Source organism: Danio rerio, chromosome 22 (genome assembly GCF_049306965.1).
Source record: "Danio rerio strain Tuebingen ecotype United States chromosome 22, GRCz12tu, whole genome shotgun sequence".
Taxonomy (NCBI): Eukaryota; Metazoa; Chordata; class Actinopteri; order Cypriniformes; family Danionidae; genus Danio; species Danio rerio.
Genome location: NC_133197.1, coordinates 4,766,858 through 4,783,508, shown reverse-complemented (window position 1 = coordinate 4,783,508; position 16,651 = coordinate 4,766,858). Strand labels below are relative to the sequence as shown.

The following is a 16,651-nucleotide window of genomic DNA, read 5'->3' as shown; positions in this document are numbered from 1 at the left end:
GATGTACCGTATCGACGTCGATGTGATCCAACATATCATGCGAACCCTACTCGATTCATTTATTCGAGTCAAATATTTTGCTTCAGAATCAATAGTTTTAAACATGCTGCACTTTTAGATTTAAACCTCAGCTGGGTGTTTTCATTCAATTAGAGCTGTGTTACACACTGCATGGAAGCTTATTTTCAAAAACCCATAATAGGGGCTTATTTACACTCTTAAAAGAAACGGTTTTATATAGAACCAAAAATGGTTCTATCAAGCACTTCATATATGTAACCCCAAAACGGTTCTAAATAGAACCATCACAAGTGTTCATTAAATAGAACCCCAATTGGTTCTTCGAATTCAGGTTAGATGGTTCTATTTAGAACCATTTAAGGGTTCTTTATTTAGGTAGCAGTGCAGCACTCGTGCCCGCACCGAGTCTGTGTACGCGTGGCAGGCCAGAGTCATGGTGGCAGGCTAGATTGACCATCAGGCCACAGGGAAAGGTCCTGGTTCTCCCTATGGCCAGTCAGTCCCTGGATATTATTAAAACCTTTTAAAGCCAAACATATTTTAATAATCCATAGATGAAAGATCAGGTGTTATTTATAAAGGACACAAAAATGCTGGCTAAATGTATTTGAAATATTAAACCTTTAAGTATATATATATATATATATATATATATATATATATATATATATATATATATATATATATATATATATATATATATATATATACTTAAAGGTTTAATATTTCAAATACATTTAGCCAGCATTTTTGTGTCCTTTATAAATAACGTATATATATATATATATATATATACGTGTATATATAAGTATATATACATACTTAAAGGTTTATTGTGTAAATGATGAAGCTGTGGTGGACTTCTCCTTTCGAAAAATTAACCGTCATTCTCGAGGCTCTTCGCCGCCTGTCCACGTCGATGATTATTAGTTTTAAATAAATTATTAAATCATAAAAACATGGTACTGCACAGTCTAAATAAATAAACCGGTTATTTTATTTATTTCACAAAATAATTTGTTAAAACTATTAAATATTAAGTATATATAAAATATAAGTTATATGCTAATGTGCAAACCAGAATGAAAAAAATCCCACCATACTGTACACTGATAAAGTTTTTGACCACAGCATTCATTTTATTAGGTTTTGACTCAAAAAGCTTTGTATATCTGTGTTAAAGCTTATAATTATTTTTCTTTACTAGATAATTATGTTATGAATCAAAAACTATAGAACCATTTTAATCAAAAAGGGTCTTTGCACTCAAAGGGTTCTAAATGGAACCATATTTTTTGGGTAAAATGTTCTACTGGCCAAGTATAGAACCCCAAGGTTCTATATAGAACCTCTAGGAACCTTTTTTTTTTACAGTGTAGGTTATGATACTCCCAAAATAATTCTGCATAAATCCGCAGATTTATTACAAAATTCTTCGCAGAAATAGCTAAACATTTCTGCAGATTCTGTCTGGGCCTACCTTTAGCTGAAGAAAACTACATGATTGGGTTATTTGTTTATATTACTATAGTCGTTGTGTTACCAATGCAAAACTAAAATTACCTCAAAATGAGATCACAAATTAAACAAATATCCCAAGCAAGCAATGTCTCAATGTCAAATTTCTAAAGTCTAATCTTGTGTAAATTTTTCAGCGGTGTGTGAGAGCGGATGTCAGAACGGCGGCCGCTGCATCGGACCCAACAGATGTGCCTGCGTTTACGGTTTCACCGGGCCGCAGTGCGAGAGAGGTGAGTTCATATTTACTCAATCCATAATTGTGTTGACGTCTGCGAGGATGTGCGGTTTGTTTACCGTCTCGGGGCTCCTTCAAGAATGCAGCGTGTCAGTGTGACCCAGAAACCCTCGCAAGGCTAATTTACAGTTTCGGAGTTCACCGAAGCTAGTGTGAAATTAATGCTACAGTTTACATTGTGGCCACATCTCTCAGAGCAGGAACAATGAGGTAATCTGGGGCCGGGGAGGATAAAAAAAAAAAAGCATGGCTGCCCGAGACGTTTTATCAGAGGTGAAATCCCTGGCTGGAGTTATGAGAAAATGACAGACTGAAAGGAGCGTAAAGGCAGTTCCCATCAGGCCGTGTGAACTGTGGGAGAGAAGCGCCTCAGGCCCTCCAGACCGAATACCTTAGCACATTTTTTTTCGGCACCCCACCCTCGCGTGTCTGGATCTTTCTGCAGTCCCACCCCTTCACGAAGCCCCCTTGTGCAATCCTTCCCTTTGAAAGCCCAACGTGGGGAGGTGGAAAGGTTCGGGAGACATCTGGCAGTAGATAAAGCAGGGTGGAAATGACAAGGGAACGTTTCTGTGTGGAGCCGTAGACTTTCCTGACAAGAAAAAGGTCGTTTTTGGTGGTGGTGGTGGCCGAGGGGGGTTGTTCTGCAAGAAATGGAGACCCCAGCTGTGTATACACAGCCAGGCCTGAAGTAGTACAAACAATCTCTTCACACGGAGAGTGCCGTCTAGGCCCACCTCCCAATAGGTCCTTCATGGGTCGCCTGATTAGGGATGCGTTTACTAAACAACTGCGTACAATAAGGGTTAAAGGTGCTGCGTGTACACTTCTAAAGCTTACAAATACCATGACATGCCTGCAGATATTTACGAAACATTCATGCTAGTTACTTAGGCCCCGTTTACACTAGTGCGTTTTAGTTTTAAAACGGCGTTGTAGAATGAAAACGATCCGCGTCCACACTCGCGTTTTACCCAGTGTTTCTGAACAGCTCTCCGTCCACACCAAAATGCTGAAAACGCACATCACGTGACCACACAGACACTCTCGGGCAAGCGCTCCAGCATTTCTACCCAGATGAGAGCTCTGCTTGTCGGACTGCTCATCACGCATCTCCCGCTGGATCTAATCTCACTATATTTGCTAAACGTGATATTTCATTCATGCTGTTGTCTTTATCTAACGACATAGGCCAATTCCCTGACTTTGGTCATTGGAATCTATTAAGTTACTTGTTCACGGGTAACATGTTTTGGTTAAGCGCAAAGATAAGTTAATGATTAATCCAGGTACATTGACTGATCGCTTGCCTTTATTTCCTACAATGTATAAACTTATTGTATGTTATACTTTTATAATTATCGATTATTAAAACTGATATTCAGCAAAAGAGAGGGTGCGTTTCGTATGTTCACTGAAATTAAAAGGAAACAGTTGTTATAGGCTCTGTTTTGGTTATAAATTTCCACACAGTGAAGATGACGCTCATATATGCAGCACGGCGCCTCAACATTTCTGCTGTCTGTTAAGTTGCTAATATTAAAAAGAAAATAGGCAGTTCCTTAAATCATGTTTACATTTTATTGTTGAGAAAGTGAAACAACGTAGCCAAGGTGATGTGAATGAAGTTATAAAGTACACTGTTCCCTTTGAAGATTTACCTGTGTCCTCGGTATGTTTTCCATATCAAACTGAAAAGGGGGAGACTGCAGCCTTGATCAAACTTGCGAAATCTTAACTTACAAGAAGAGGATGCAGGACTGAACTGTGTGTTAGGCTACTTAATATTGAGGAAAAGCCCCAATCAGATAGGCGAACGTTTGCAGCCCCGCCTCCGTTTTCAGATGTCTCCGTCTTTCCCCATCCACACTGAGACGGAGCAGCAGAGTTTTAGAATGAAAACGGCCTCTCCAGCGTTTTCAAAAAGCTCCGTTTTCGGCGCTCGAGAACTCCGGCGTAGTGTGGACGGATGGCGTAACCGTAGCAAAACTTATGCGTTTTCAAACTAAAACGCACTAGTGTAAACGGGGCCTTAGGAATAGAGTCGGAATGGCTGTCTTTGGTTTTGGTCTCTATAACCAGCCCACTGCCAGTTTACACAATTATATTATAACACTTTGAGTTGCCTTAGTGGACAATAGTGTGTTTCATTATAGCTATAAAGGCTGTCTCCATCCAAAAATGTGACCTTCAGAGGACAGTAGCAGTCTCTGAAATGAGACGCAGATTCAAATACACATGAGGTGGTGGCAAGTAATACTAATATAACATGCGTAAACATTAGCTGAGCAGATTGAGGCGTGACGATCGGTCGTCAGGCACGTCAGGCTTATGTTAGTGTGGTCAATCTGGCATCCCGCATGTGCGTTAAGTCATTTGAGGGGGGCCAGGTGAAAAAACCCTATACAATGAGTTTGGACTGCAATCCTACGTACTACACATTTAACATGATGGCTACTTTGAGCTGAAGCCATAGGGCCTACACAAAAATGAGGCACTTGATTGGCTGTAAAATTCGCTCGCACCATTTCTTCAGGAAAATGTATAGATAATGTGAAGTATTTGGTTCAGCCCGCTGGTGTTTAAAACATTGACGTCACTATACCGGGGCTGTGGGTGACTGTTGCCCAATCAGAATTTTAAACAGCCCCGTATTAGCACCCAATAGACTGATTTCACGCGGCCGCCATTTTCAAAAGCGAAATCGAGGCTGCGGTGGGAAGAAACCTGGAAGTATCATTGGGAGTTACATCGTTAGTGTAACTGGCTATATAGCTTATCAGCGAAGAGAAAGTGACACAAATTTATAATTTCTCCTCCTTCCGGGTGACCCGAAGGTCCGTTTTGAATAAATAGTGAATGTAATAAGGGATATTAGAGCTCATTTTCAGCTAAGTTAAGGGAAATGGCACTAGTTAGCTAACGTTTTCTTTTCCAAACACACGTTTTAGATGCCATTTATCAAACTAGAGTTAATAAACTGATTCTTTCACTTTATTGGACTTGTTACGATACTGAATTAAAAGAAAAAAAACGGCAATTACACGCTAACATTTAAGGCAATGTTGATGGCTTTCTTAAAACAGCGCTGATTTGCCATTGTGTTCACGTGTTCAACAGAAATGCTTGTGATTGGTCGAGAAGGTCATCAGTTCACCCACCGCAGTTTACTGAACACAAACACAGACAGACGAGCGATCTGCTTGATGACTCGACTGATCTTGACGGCTGCTTCGCGCTCCAGTCCGTGTATCTGTGCTTGCACTGGGTGAAGATCGGTAAACTGAGTCCAATCCAAACACAGATACACGGAGACTGAAGCGCGAAGCCGTGAAGATCAGTCGAGTCATCCGTGCTCAGCAGCGCTTCCATATTAGCAGGAAATAGCCGGGTTTAAAACTTCAGCAAGGGGACAAAACTATTAACTGTTACAGACAACACATAGGATGTGCAACAGAGGACTGCAGTGTTTTATCACTTACCGGGTTACATAGACTGAAGCAGGAAAGCGTCCTCACGGTGTTTAACTAGTGCCATGAACTGAAGCCCAGGAGGACACTTAAGCGCATCACTGAGATTGTGATCTTGTTTGATGCTAAATTGCTTTTAATTGTTTAAAATAAACTTACTGAATGATATTGAAGTAATGTTTACACCATTTCTGCATTTTTAAAAAATCGCAGCAACAGCTGGAGGTTTGTAGTACACAGCATGTTCCTGGAATGTTTACAGTGCTGGACCTATACTTTCGGGTTTCTTCCCACCGCAGCCTCGCTTTGGTTCTTTAAAATGGCGGCGGCGTGAAATAAGCATATGGAGTGAAGAAACTTTTCAGATATTGTGAAGTATTTGGTTCAGTTCCCTGGTGTTTAAACAGTGACTGCACTATACCGGGGCTATGGGTCACTGTTGCCCATTCAGATTTTTGAATAGCCCTGTATTAGCACCCAATAGAGTGAAGAACCTTTTTTTTTTCCTCAGGACAGTTTTATATTTTAGCTCCACCACAAAAATTAAGCTCATCATTGAACGAAAATGACCAATCAAACACTATTGATTGCTATTATCTTAATGAGTTTAATTGTTATTTGGTTACATTTATAATATTGAAATTAAGTGCTATTTTCGATGTTATAGAACCCAATGGACTTTAAGTTATATAAATGTAATAAAGACAGGTGTCCGTAGTGCAATTTTTACTGCAAATAAACACAATAAACACTTTCTTAAAACAGCGATGATTTGCCATTGTGTTCACGTGTTCAACAGAAATGCTTGTGATTGGTCGAGAAGGTCATCAGTTCACCCACCGCAGTTTACTGAACACAAACACAGACAGACGAGCGATCTGCTTGATGACTCGACTGATCTTGACGGCTGCTCCGCGCTCCAGTCCATGTATCTGTGCTTGCACTGGGTGAAGATCGGTAAACTGAGTCCAAACCAAACACAGATACACGGAGACTGAAGCGCAAAGCCGTGAAGATCAGTCGAGTCATCCGCGCTCAGCAGCGCTTCCATATTAGCAGGAAATAGCCGGGTTTAAAACTTCAGTAAGGGGACAAAACTATTAACTGTTACAGACAACACATAGGATGTGCAACAGAGGACTGCAGTGTTATCACTCACCGGGTTACATAGACTGAAGCAGGAAAGCGTCCTCACGGTGTTTAACTAGTGCCATGAACTGAAGCCCAGGAGGACACTTAAGCGCATCACTGACATTGTGATCTTGTTTGATGCTAATTTGCTTTCAATTGTTTAAAATAAACTTACTGAATGATATTGAAGTAATGTTTACACCATTTCTGCATTTTAAAAATCGCAGCAACAGCTGGAGGTTTGTAGTACACAGCATGTTCCTGGAATGTTTACAGTGCTGGACCTATACTTTCGGGTTTCTTCCCACCGCAGCCTCGCTTTGGTTCTTTAAAATGGCGGCCGCGTGAAATAACCGTATGGAATGAAGAAACTTTTCAGATATTGTGAAGTATTTGGTTCAGTTCCCTGGTTTTTTTTTTTTTTTTGGTTCAGTTCCCTGGTATTTAAACAGTGACTGCACCATACCGGGGCTATGGGTCACTGTTGCCCATTCAGATTTTTAAATAGCCCTGTATTAGCACCCAATAGAGTGAAGAACCTTTTTTTTTTTCCTCAGGACAGTTTTATATTTTAGCTCCACCACAAAAATTAAGCTCATCATTGAACGAAAATGACCAATCAAACACTATTGATTGCTATTATCTTAATGAGTTAAATTGTTATTTGGTTACATTTATAATATTGAAATTAAGTGCTATTTTCGATGTTATAGAACCCAATGGTCTTTAAGTAATATAAATGTAATAAAGACAGGTGTCCGTAGTGCAATTTTTACTGCAAATAAACACAAGAATGCCACAAATAGTAAAAAAAAAAAAGCCTCAGTGAAGTCAAGCCTCAGAATTTAGGGAAAAAATGTGAAATCCTGGAGGGACTGAGTAAATCCTGGAGACAGACTCTTTATTTAGCCTGTCCCAGTCAAGCCTGTTTATCATCACTCGACTGCATTTCACACACTTGATGAACTTCCAAATAATGATGCAGCTTCAGGAAAAAAAAAGGCCTGGTGTTAGTCTCACTCTCCAGTTCTTACAAAAAAACAACACAACCGTCTTCCAAGAAAGAGGTGGTAACAAAGAAACTGGATCCTGAAGAGACACAATAGTTGGCTGGCGTTTTTGGAAAGTCTCTGAAAGATCGTCTGCAGGACATAACGCAAGCTCAGCTGTGAGCCGGGCACGCTTTAAAGAGGGAGTTATGCAGTGTGAACGGCTTTCCATTTAGCCACGTGTGTCCTGCGCTATCACTTACCAGGGACCACACTGAAGAAAACTATGCGTAGTAGTATTCATTTAACAGGTCAAGGATGACTTTGTCAAGGCTGCATCAGTTTTGTTTGATGTGCTGTGTGCCAATTCTTACATTACGTCCTAAAAGTGTCAAATTTCTTGGTAAATAAAAGGTACACACTTTGAATGTGTAACAGAAGAGTATGCAAGCTTTGGGACAAACTACTTTCTCATTAATAGATCATTACTGTCAATCATCTTTGATCAGGGGTGCGTTTACACAACTTCGTACAGTAAGGATTAAGGAGTTTTTGGCTCTACTAAAAGCATCAAAATACCATGATATACTTGCAAACATTTAGGAAATAGTTTTGTTTATCTGAAAAACAACATGCCAAATACACCTTGTTATCAATCATCAGCTAAGGCCCCGTTTACACTAGTGCGTTTTAGTTTTAAAACGGCGTTTTAGATCAAAAACGATCCGCGTCCACAATAGCGCTTTAACTAGCGTTTCTGAACATATTTCCGTTCACACTACGCCACAAAAAACGTATAACACGTGACCATTCGCGCAAACTGGGCATACGCGTTCTAGTATAAACAGAAAGCATGTGTCTCGCTCGGCATTTGGTTATTGTTAGTCAACAAACGCCGGTTGAACAATGAACGCGATGGCAAAGAAAGCAAGAGAGGTATTTTGGTGGACAGACGACGAGGTCGAGTTGTTACTAAACGTAACAAATGAATAACTGCACAATTGCGCCTAAAACAGACAATAGTGCAAACAACGCTCCCATTTCTGTGTCCATGTTGTTGTTTACAGTGAAGGCTGGTCTGCTGTCTTCCCGTAGCGTTAAAGCCATGTGTTATAGTCATGTGATAGGGGCTTGACAAATAAGGGAAGGATACGCAATGACAGAAAAGCCCCAATCAGGTAGCTAATCTCAGCAGCCCCGCCTCCGTTTTCAGATGTCTCCGTTTTCCCTCATCCACACTGAGACGGAGCAGCAGCGTTTTAAAATGAAAACGGCCTCTCCAGCGTTTCCAAAACGCTCCGTTTTCAGCGCTCAAAAACTCCGGCGTAGTGTGGATGGATGGCGTAACCGTAGCAAAACTTATGCGTTTTCAAACTAAAACACATTAGTGTAAACGGGGCCTAAGTGTTAACTTTTGAATGCTATTTAGAAAGAATAGTATACAAATTGGGGTGTAGCAGTGTTTCTTTTTTTGTTGTTGCACTGGATTCTCTTTAAAAAAAAATAAAAAAAAGGATTTCCCAGCAATAAAACGTGACTAATCTTCCTGTGACCGCAAGAGTATGAATGAAGGACTGAGGACTCACTGTGTGTGCTCATTTGGGAGTCATAAACCCTTGAAACCATGGCTTGTTGGATGTGTGTGACCGAGATAAGATGTGACCAGATTGCAGGTCTCAGTTAGCCGTACAGTAAATCACAGAGTAGTAAAACAGTTTGTTGGTCCGTCCGAGAGACTTCAAAGCCTTTCACAGGAACTCCAGAAGGTCTAATGTTTCCTTTCAACCCCTCCTTTTCTGCCCTGAGCCTACGTGAATGAACTTCTGCTTCTCCCCGAGTGAAAACGCACGTCTTATCTTTTGTGTATTACTCTGATTAAACCGAAAGTAGGTCACAACAATGCGAGCGTCTATTCCCAGTCATTGACTCTAGAGCACGTTTTTTGGCAGCGCTGGAGGTTTCCACCTGCATCTGCTCCAGACTAGATTAACTTCCCTTCGGCTGATTTTTCATTTTTTGCTAGAAGGTCTTTCATGACAGTCGACTCCCTTTCGCTCCATTAGCGCAGAGGATGATAAAACCAGGCCAAGTCGCTGGAGTGTGAAGAAAAAGCAGAAATTCCTCCTGCCAAATTACACTGATGCCCAATCCTAAGACAAGTTTGAATTCCACACATCAGTTACCTCATGAGCAGTGCTGGAATGGGTGCTGAAAAAAACATACTCAAGTAAAAGTACCATTACTTGCCAAAAAAATGTCAAGTAAAGGTATCTGTTTTAAATACTACTCAACGTATGAGTAAAAAGAAGTCCTTCTAAAAGTACTCCGGAGTAGTAAGTAGTGAGCATTACACTGGGAAAATGATTCCACCTTATAGCCAGTATTTCTAGGGTCCCACTTTATTTTAAGTGGCCTGAACTACTCTATACTTGCATCAAAAAATAAATACAATGATACATAAATACTGTGTTCATAATGTACTACAGAACACTTGAGGTGATCTTGAGATGGGATACAGGTAGGGTTAGGGGCAGTTTTGGTGGTATGGTTAGGTTAGGTTAAGGTGTAAAGGATGATCAACAGTTTAATTAAAAATGTAATTACATGCAGATATTAAAAATATTACTTACATCAGTGGTTCTCAAACTTTTTTCATCAAGTACCACCTTAGCAAAAAATTGTCTCTCCAAGTACCACCAAAATGAGCAGTATTGAAATACAGTAGCGTAGTAGGCCCAGTAAAGCAGCTACAGCACTGCACAGTTAAAAAACCTGGCAGATTACCTCAGAAATATAGCCTATATATAATATATGGCATATTATATACATCATTTTTAATAAATTTTGAATTATTTGTAGCATGTACATGAGATATTTCATTCCTCCGTGTACCACTACAAGGAGTGGTACACGTACCACAGTTTGAGAACCACTGACTTACATCAATGGCATTTTTGTTTAATAGTGTTTCTAAGTGTAGGTATTTGTCATTCATGGAATGTAAATTTAAAACGTGAGATTAATTTGATGTGAGAACAAAATGCCTGAATATATGCACCTACAATAAGCCGACAGAAAGCAAGTTGATGCGTTTAATAGGCAAAAATCTACCTGTGATGATATGTTAACACAGGTTGTGCAGTTTGAACCCTGACTAACAAGCTACGAGTGTCTGGCAAGTGGCGGCTCAAAATACCTGCAGTTTTTGCATGTGTTTAAAAACGTAGTATTCTGTAGTTCATTTAATGCGAATTTGGTCCTGGAGGGCCAGTGTCCTCCAACTTCCTTCAACACACCTGCCTGGAAGTTTCTAGTGTACCTAGAAAAAGCTTGATTGGCTGGTTCAGGTGTGTCTCATTGGGGTTGGAACAAAACTCTGCAGGATACCTCATATCCTGTCAACCCTCCTGTTTTTCCAAGGAGTCCCCCATATTTCACACCCCCTCACGTTCTCCTGGAATTTCGGAGACAAATGTTGGCAGATATGATCGGCCTTCCAAGATCGAGCTTAGGCACCCCTGATTTAGTGATTGTTTAAGGCAGGGATGGGCAACATCTGTCCTGGAAGGCAACTGTCTTTCTGAGTTTTGTCCCGACACTAATCAAACACACCTGAACCTATTAATCAGGACCTGAACAGCTCTGGATAATTACAGGCAGGTGTGTTTGATATGGGTTGCAACTGAAATCTGCAGGAGGGTAGATCTCCAGGAGCAGGGTTGGTCACCCCTGTGCTAATCAGTTTATCAAGATCACTAAATAGCTACAGGCATGTGTGTCCGATTAAGGTTGAATAATCATGGCCCTCCAGGACCAAAGTTACCAATTCCTGGATTAGGACCATTTGGTCATTTCAGTCATCAAACTGTAGGCATCTTCCTCAAAGACATTAGCTGCGTCGGAAACCGCCTACTACTCAGTAGGTACTGCATTTGAATTTAAACGTACTACTCGGCCGTTAGAAAAGTGCGTTCTATACAGTATGAACGTGAAAAGTATGAATGGAATTCGGACGTACTACATCCGCCATTTTGTCATGGTCACGTGACCTACCTGCGTCAATTGCGTCGCTTTACTCCCATTCATGAATTTGCTTGCGGGGCATCATGGGATATCGCAGCATGCATGGGATGCGCACTCTAGAATCTCGCCGGAAGTAGTAAGTCATCCGCGTACTTCTCGCATACTGATTTTCGAATTCTATGAATTCGGACATACTACTCCGCGCGCATACTGATTTTAGTGTACTATATAGTATGAAAGTATGCAGTTTCGGACACAGCCATTCAGTCTCAACCAGGCGTGTCCAAACTCAGTCCTTGAGGGCCGGTGTCCTGCATAGTTTAGTTCCAACCCCAATTAAACACACCTGAACCAGCTAATCAAGCTCTTTCTAGGGATACTAGAAACTTCCAGGCAGGTATGTGGAAGTAAGTTGGAGCTAAACAGTGCAGGACACAGGGCCTCCAAGACAGAGTTTGGACACTCCTGGTCTAAACATTCATTGCATGTATTGATTTTGATATTCCTGAACACTTTTAATGCTTCCTCACAAGTGTCTTATTGTGGGTCAATCTGACGCAATTTTTCAATGCATGATTTGATTGCACAGGAATCACAGGAGCAATTATTCTATTTAGCCAATCACCTTAGAGAAGATCAAATAAACATGGAAACTAGTGATCGCAGGTTTTTAAACTACTCAGTAAAGTACAATTCCAGAGAAAAGCTACTCAGTTGCAGTAGTCGGAGTATTGGTTACGTTACACCGCTGCTCATGGAGGTACTATTTTCCCCAACTTGCCTTAAAAGAATCTACACTGATGAGTGGTAGCTGGCTCAGAAACACAGCTGTGACTAAACGGAAAGTAGAGGTGAGCGGGTGTTTGGCGGATAGAGAGAGTGTAGGTGAATGGTTTTGATCTGACAAGCCACTCAAACTGCAATCAAGGCATAATTACTTCCGAATGTTGTCTGCATCACCAACACATCCCCCCTTTCTCTGGAATATGAGTATCCTTGTTTCTGGGAACCGAGGTCTGCGCATTGCTGCCAAGTTTGCCAACGTGACTTTGAGGTGGTTTCCCTTTTGCCTTGCAGATATGTTGCCATTAAAGTGCTCAAATGAGTCAAGCCTTGAAGAGAGAGTTTACTCAAAAATGAACATTTTCTGAATTTCGTACTGTTTCTACTACTGTGGGATTGATTGAGTGCACTTCAGAATGCCCACTATGGTTTTGGACACCACTACAAATGGTTGCTCCCTCAAACAGTGCACTATTTAAGGGTACAGGAGTGATTTTGGACACAGTCTTTGTGCCAATTGTGCTACCTTGGAGTAGTAATACTAAGGTTGTTTTCACTTTAAGTCTCTGTAATTTTGTCTAGGCACCAAATCAATAAATCAAGGCCATTTTGACTTTTATAGCCACAAGTATTTTCTAGCTGTTGAATGTACATGGGTTGTACACTCGGTATTGTAGTCGATTGTGGAATTGATTGAGAGCACTACAATGCTTTCAGACACCACTACAAATGGCTGTTCCCTCAAATATTGCACTATTTAAGGGTATAGATGTGATTTTAGATACAGTCTGTGTGTCAGTTGTGCAAGTTACCCAAGAATAGTAATACTAAGATTGTTTTTACCTTAAGTCTCTGTAATTTTGGCTGCCAACTAGGCACCAAATTCATAAATCAAGCTAACTTTGACGTTTATAGACACGGCCCATTAGGCTTTCCCCATATAAATACCATCACTCACATTATGAGTCAAGCAGCAATATAGAGATGCTGATGAATTGCAGTATTGGATATGCGCGGACACATCTGGGCGTTAGCTTGTCCCACCGTAGTCCCATCTAGGCGCTATTAATCAGTCCCAGATGTGCATAGGATGCTCGCAGTGGGTCGCCTTAACTTGGAGAGGACCTGCATTCCTGCAGTCAAATCGTCCAGGAAGAATGGTCGGGTCAGAGGAGCGCAGAAGGGACGAGGAGAAGGGACAGTAAAGGGATCTGGAGACTCGCGAGGAGGAAGTCTTTTTTATTTTTTTTTGAGGGGTTTTGTTTTCTTCTTTTGACCTACTTTCTTATGCCTCTTGGGTATGGATATACACGGTATGGTTTAGCTTTTGTTTTGCGTGCAGTACAACGAAGGATATTGAAAGATTCATTCATTTCTTGAAGGAATGATTGGAAATGAGGGGTCGGGAACTCATTCGTATCCTACCGAAGTAAATTGTACTGCATGACGCAAAGAAATGCAGCATCTTATTCAATTATATTTACAAAAAAATTAGTAAATCTAAGGAATCATCTTTGAATAGTTTTTTTTCAGTGTGTGCAAGCTACCCTATAGTAATACCAAGGTTGTTTTCACTTTAAGTCTCTACTGCACTGTCATTTTGGCTGTCAACTTGGCACCAAATCCATCAGTCTAGATCATTTTGACTTTAATAGACAGTCCATAAGGCTTTCCCCACATAAATACCATCACTAATATAAATATCGGCCGATAAATGCAGTTTTTAATGTTATTGTTAACCGGTTCGATAACAAAAATAGGCAGATATCTTGATAATATCAACATAGTTAATAATATTTTCCACTGGTTGAACCTTTTCATATCGTTGCTGCCTGCCATGGTTTTATTATTTTACTAATATTCTGATTTGTTTTTGGTCAGACAGTAGATTAGTCGGCCATAGAAACGAAAAGTTGATAATGATTATCAGATAATATACTGGCTATTAGCCTCCGAATCTAAAGAGTTATCGGTTATCGTTATCAGTGAAATATTCCATATTAGTGATCCCAAAGCGCAAAGAAAGTCAAGCCAAATCTCCAAATGTCCAAACAGTGTCCGCACCACTATCCCATAATTCAACCTCAGACAACAACAAGACGGTTTGTCAAGGATATGAACATTACTGATGCAACCCAGCAATTTCTTAGCCATTATCTAGTTATCCTGTTAGAAGTCTGTGGAAGAGAATCAGTCACCACATTCCCAGACCAACATCCAGCATGGGAATCACTGTGTGATGGAGATAAATAATCTGCCACCATTTTTCTGCTCCATATATAGGATTTCTTGAGGTAAAACCTTCTGGGTTGTGTGCCAAGATAAACATAATCAGCCTTTGTTATAGTTAGCTTATTGCCCACGTAATCAAGTAAGAGAATGTCCTGACCAGTGGAAATTAGCACAATGTTCAGCTACAACCACTCTAGGCCAGGTTCAGCTGTTTGCCAGTTAGCATGTAAGGGGGTCTGAGATTGGGTAGTTCTCAAGAACTCCTGGTAAAGGAGGAAAAGGAGGAGATAGGGTGGAAGGGGGGAGTCTTCCAAAATAAATGTAAGGCAGTAGGGTGAAATCGGCCTGTTTATTGTATCCTTGGACCAATCTGATTGGCTTACTGCTGATTACAGATAAGAGACCAGCCGTGATCAATCAAATCATAGCTAAGTTCTCTTAAAATTAGCTTATGAAACTTCACCAAGCAACACATTAGGAGTTTTGTTGAGCTAAAAGTCATAGTTATTAGTTTTATTAAGAGCAAGAATTGTACCTTAAAATGAAGTGTGACCTTTTTCTCTTTATTTCTCCCCCAATCAGACTACCGGACTGGACCGTGCTTCACTCAGGTCAACAATCAGATGTGCCAGGGTCAGCTGAGTGGCATCGTGTGCACCAAAACGCTCTGCTGCGCCACCATTGGCCGAGCGTGGGGTCACCCGTGTGAGATGTGCCCTGCCCAACCACACCCCTGCCGGAGAGGATTCATTCCCAACATCCGCACCGGTGCATGCCAAGGTAAGCACGAGCGTCAACATTCCCGCCGGCTTATGAACAAATAACTCAGTGTCTGGCTCGCATGATCGTCAAATTCCGGCCTTAATTTACAGCCTGACGGAACAGGTGACGCTAAGAGCGGTCTAGGGTAAACCATAGCCCTAATGTTTCTTAACAGCATCAAATATTTAGACGACTTCCATTAGGAGTGGGATTGCATAATGGCTTGTCACAATTATTTACAGTTATGGGCGTATTGTTTGGACTTGCTGTTTGATTTTCTTGGACATATTTGGACATTATTGAATTCTGCTCTTAAGGCTTGTTGCACATTGTAAAACATATTTGCTTAGCTTATTAAATAGATTAATGAAAGGGAAAATTCTGTCCACATTGTTACAAAACTCATAAGATTTTTGTTCATATATGAAGGACAAATGAAGATATTTTGGATGAAAGCTCTCTGAAACAAAGTTCATAAAGTAACCAAGAACATACTCAAAAAAGGACCATGTGGCATTGATGGTTTATCCATAATATTATGAAGCTATGGAAATACTTTCGAGTATAAAACAACTTTATTAGTGTCAGCATTTACGAAAGAGCCTTAAGCTGCTCATGTACAGTTAAAGTCAGAATTATTAGCCCTCCCTTTGATTATTATTTATATATATATATATATATATATATATATATATATATATATATATATATATATATATATATATATATATATATATATATATATATTTCCCAAATGATGTTTAACAGAGCAAGGAAATTTTCACAGCATGCCTGATAATATTTTTTTCTTCTGGAGAAAGCCTTATTTGTTTTATTTTCACTAGAATAAAAGCAGTTTTAATTTTTTTAAACGCCATTTTAAGGTCAAAATTATTAGCCCCTTTAAGTTACATAATTTTTTGATAGTGTACAGAACAAACCATCGATATACAATAACTTGCCTAATTACCCTAACCTGCCTAGTTAACCTAACTAACCTAGTTAAGCCTTTAAGGCTGTACTCACACTAGGTACAGTTGCCTCAAACTGGGCCAATGCACGCTTGTCCCCCCTCCCGTCTCCCCCGACGGCCCGCACTCACACCACAATCGGGCCTCGGCACGCTTACGTCATCGCTGCTGGGCTGTTTAGTGAGAAGCGCTCTCTCACTCAGCAGCACAGTGGAGATTTCTCTTGTTATATCGTTTCAGTCGTTTGTTATGCAGTGACATGCAGTCAAACATTTCGCCAAATAGTCCTTAGAGATGCGGTGACACGCAGTCAGATATTTCGCCAAACAGATCCGCCACTTTTGGCGCTCATAAACAATCATAAAGCTCTCGTGCTGCAGGAATGAGGAGGTCTGCTGAAGGCGTGCAGCTGTCGTGCTGTGAGGAGTTTGCGTTCACTGAACAGTAAGAATGATTAATAAATCCATATGAAACACTCCTTTAAAAGTCAAGTCTCGCTTTCAGTTTCGGGCT

General features: G+C 40.5%; 1 protein-coding gene across 3 annotated transcripts in view; it reads left to right on the top strand.

Annotated features, from left to right (window-relative positions):
• fbn2b (fibrillin 2b) overlaps positions 1-16,651 on the top strand; it is a 130,214-nt gene that overhangs the window by 40,575 nt on the left and 72,988 nt on the right. For all 3 annotated transcript variants that reach the window (XM_021469374.3, XM_073936704.1, NM_001135790.1), the window contains 2 exon segments: positions 1,677-1,772; positions 14,988-15,185. In XM_021469374.3, the coding sequence (XP_021325049.2) occupies positions 1,677-1,772; positions 14,988-15,185 (294 nt within the window).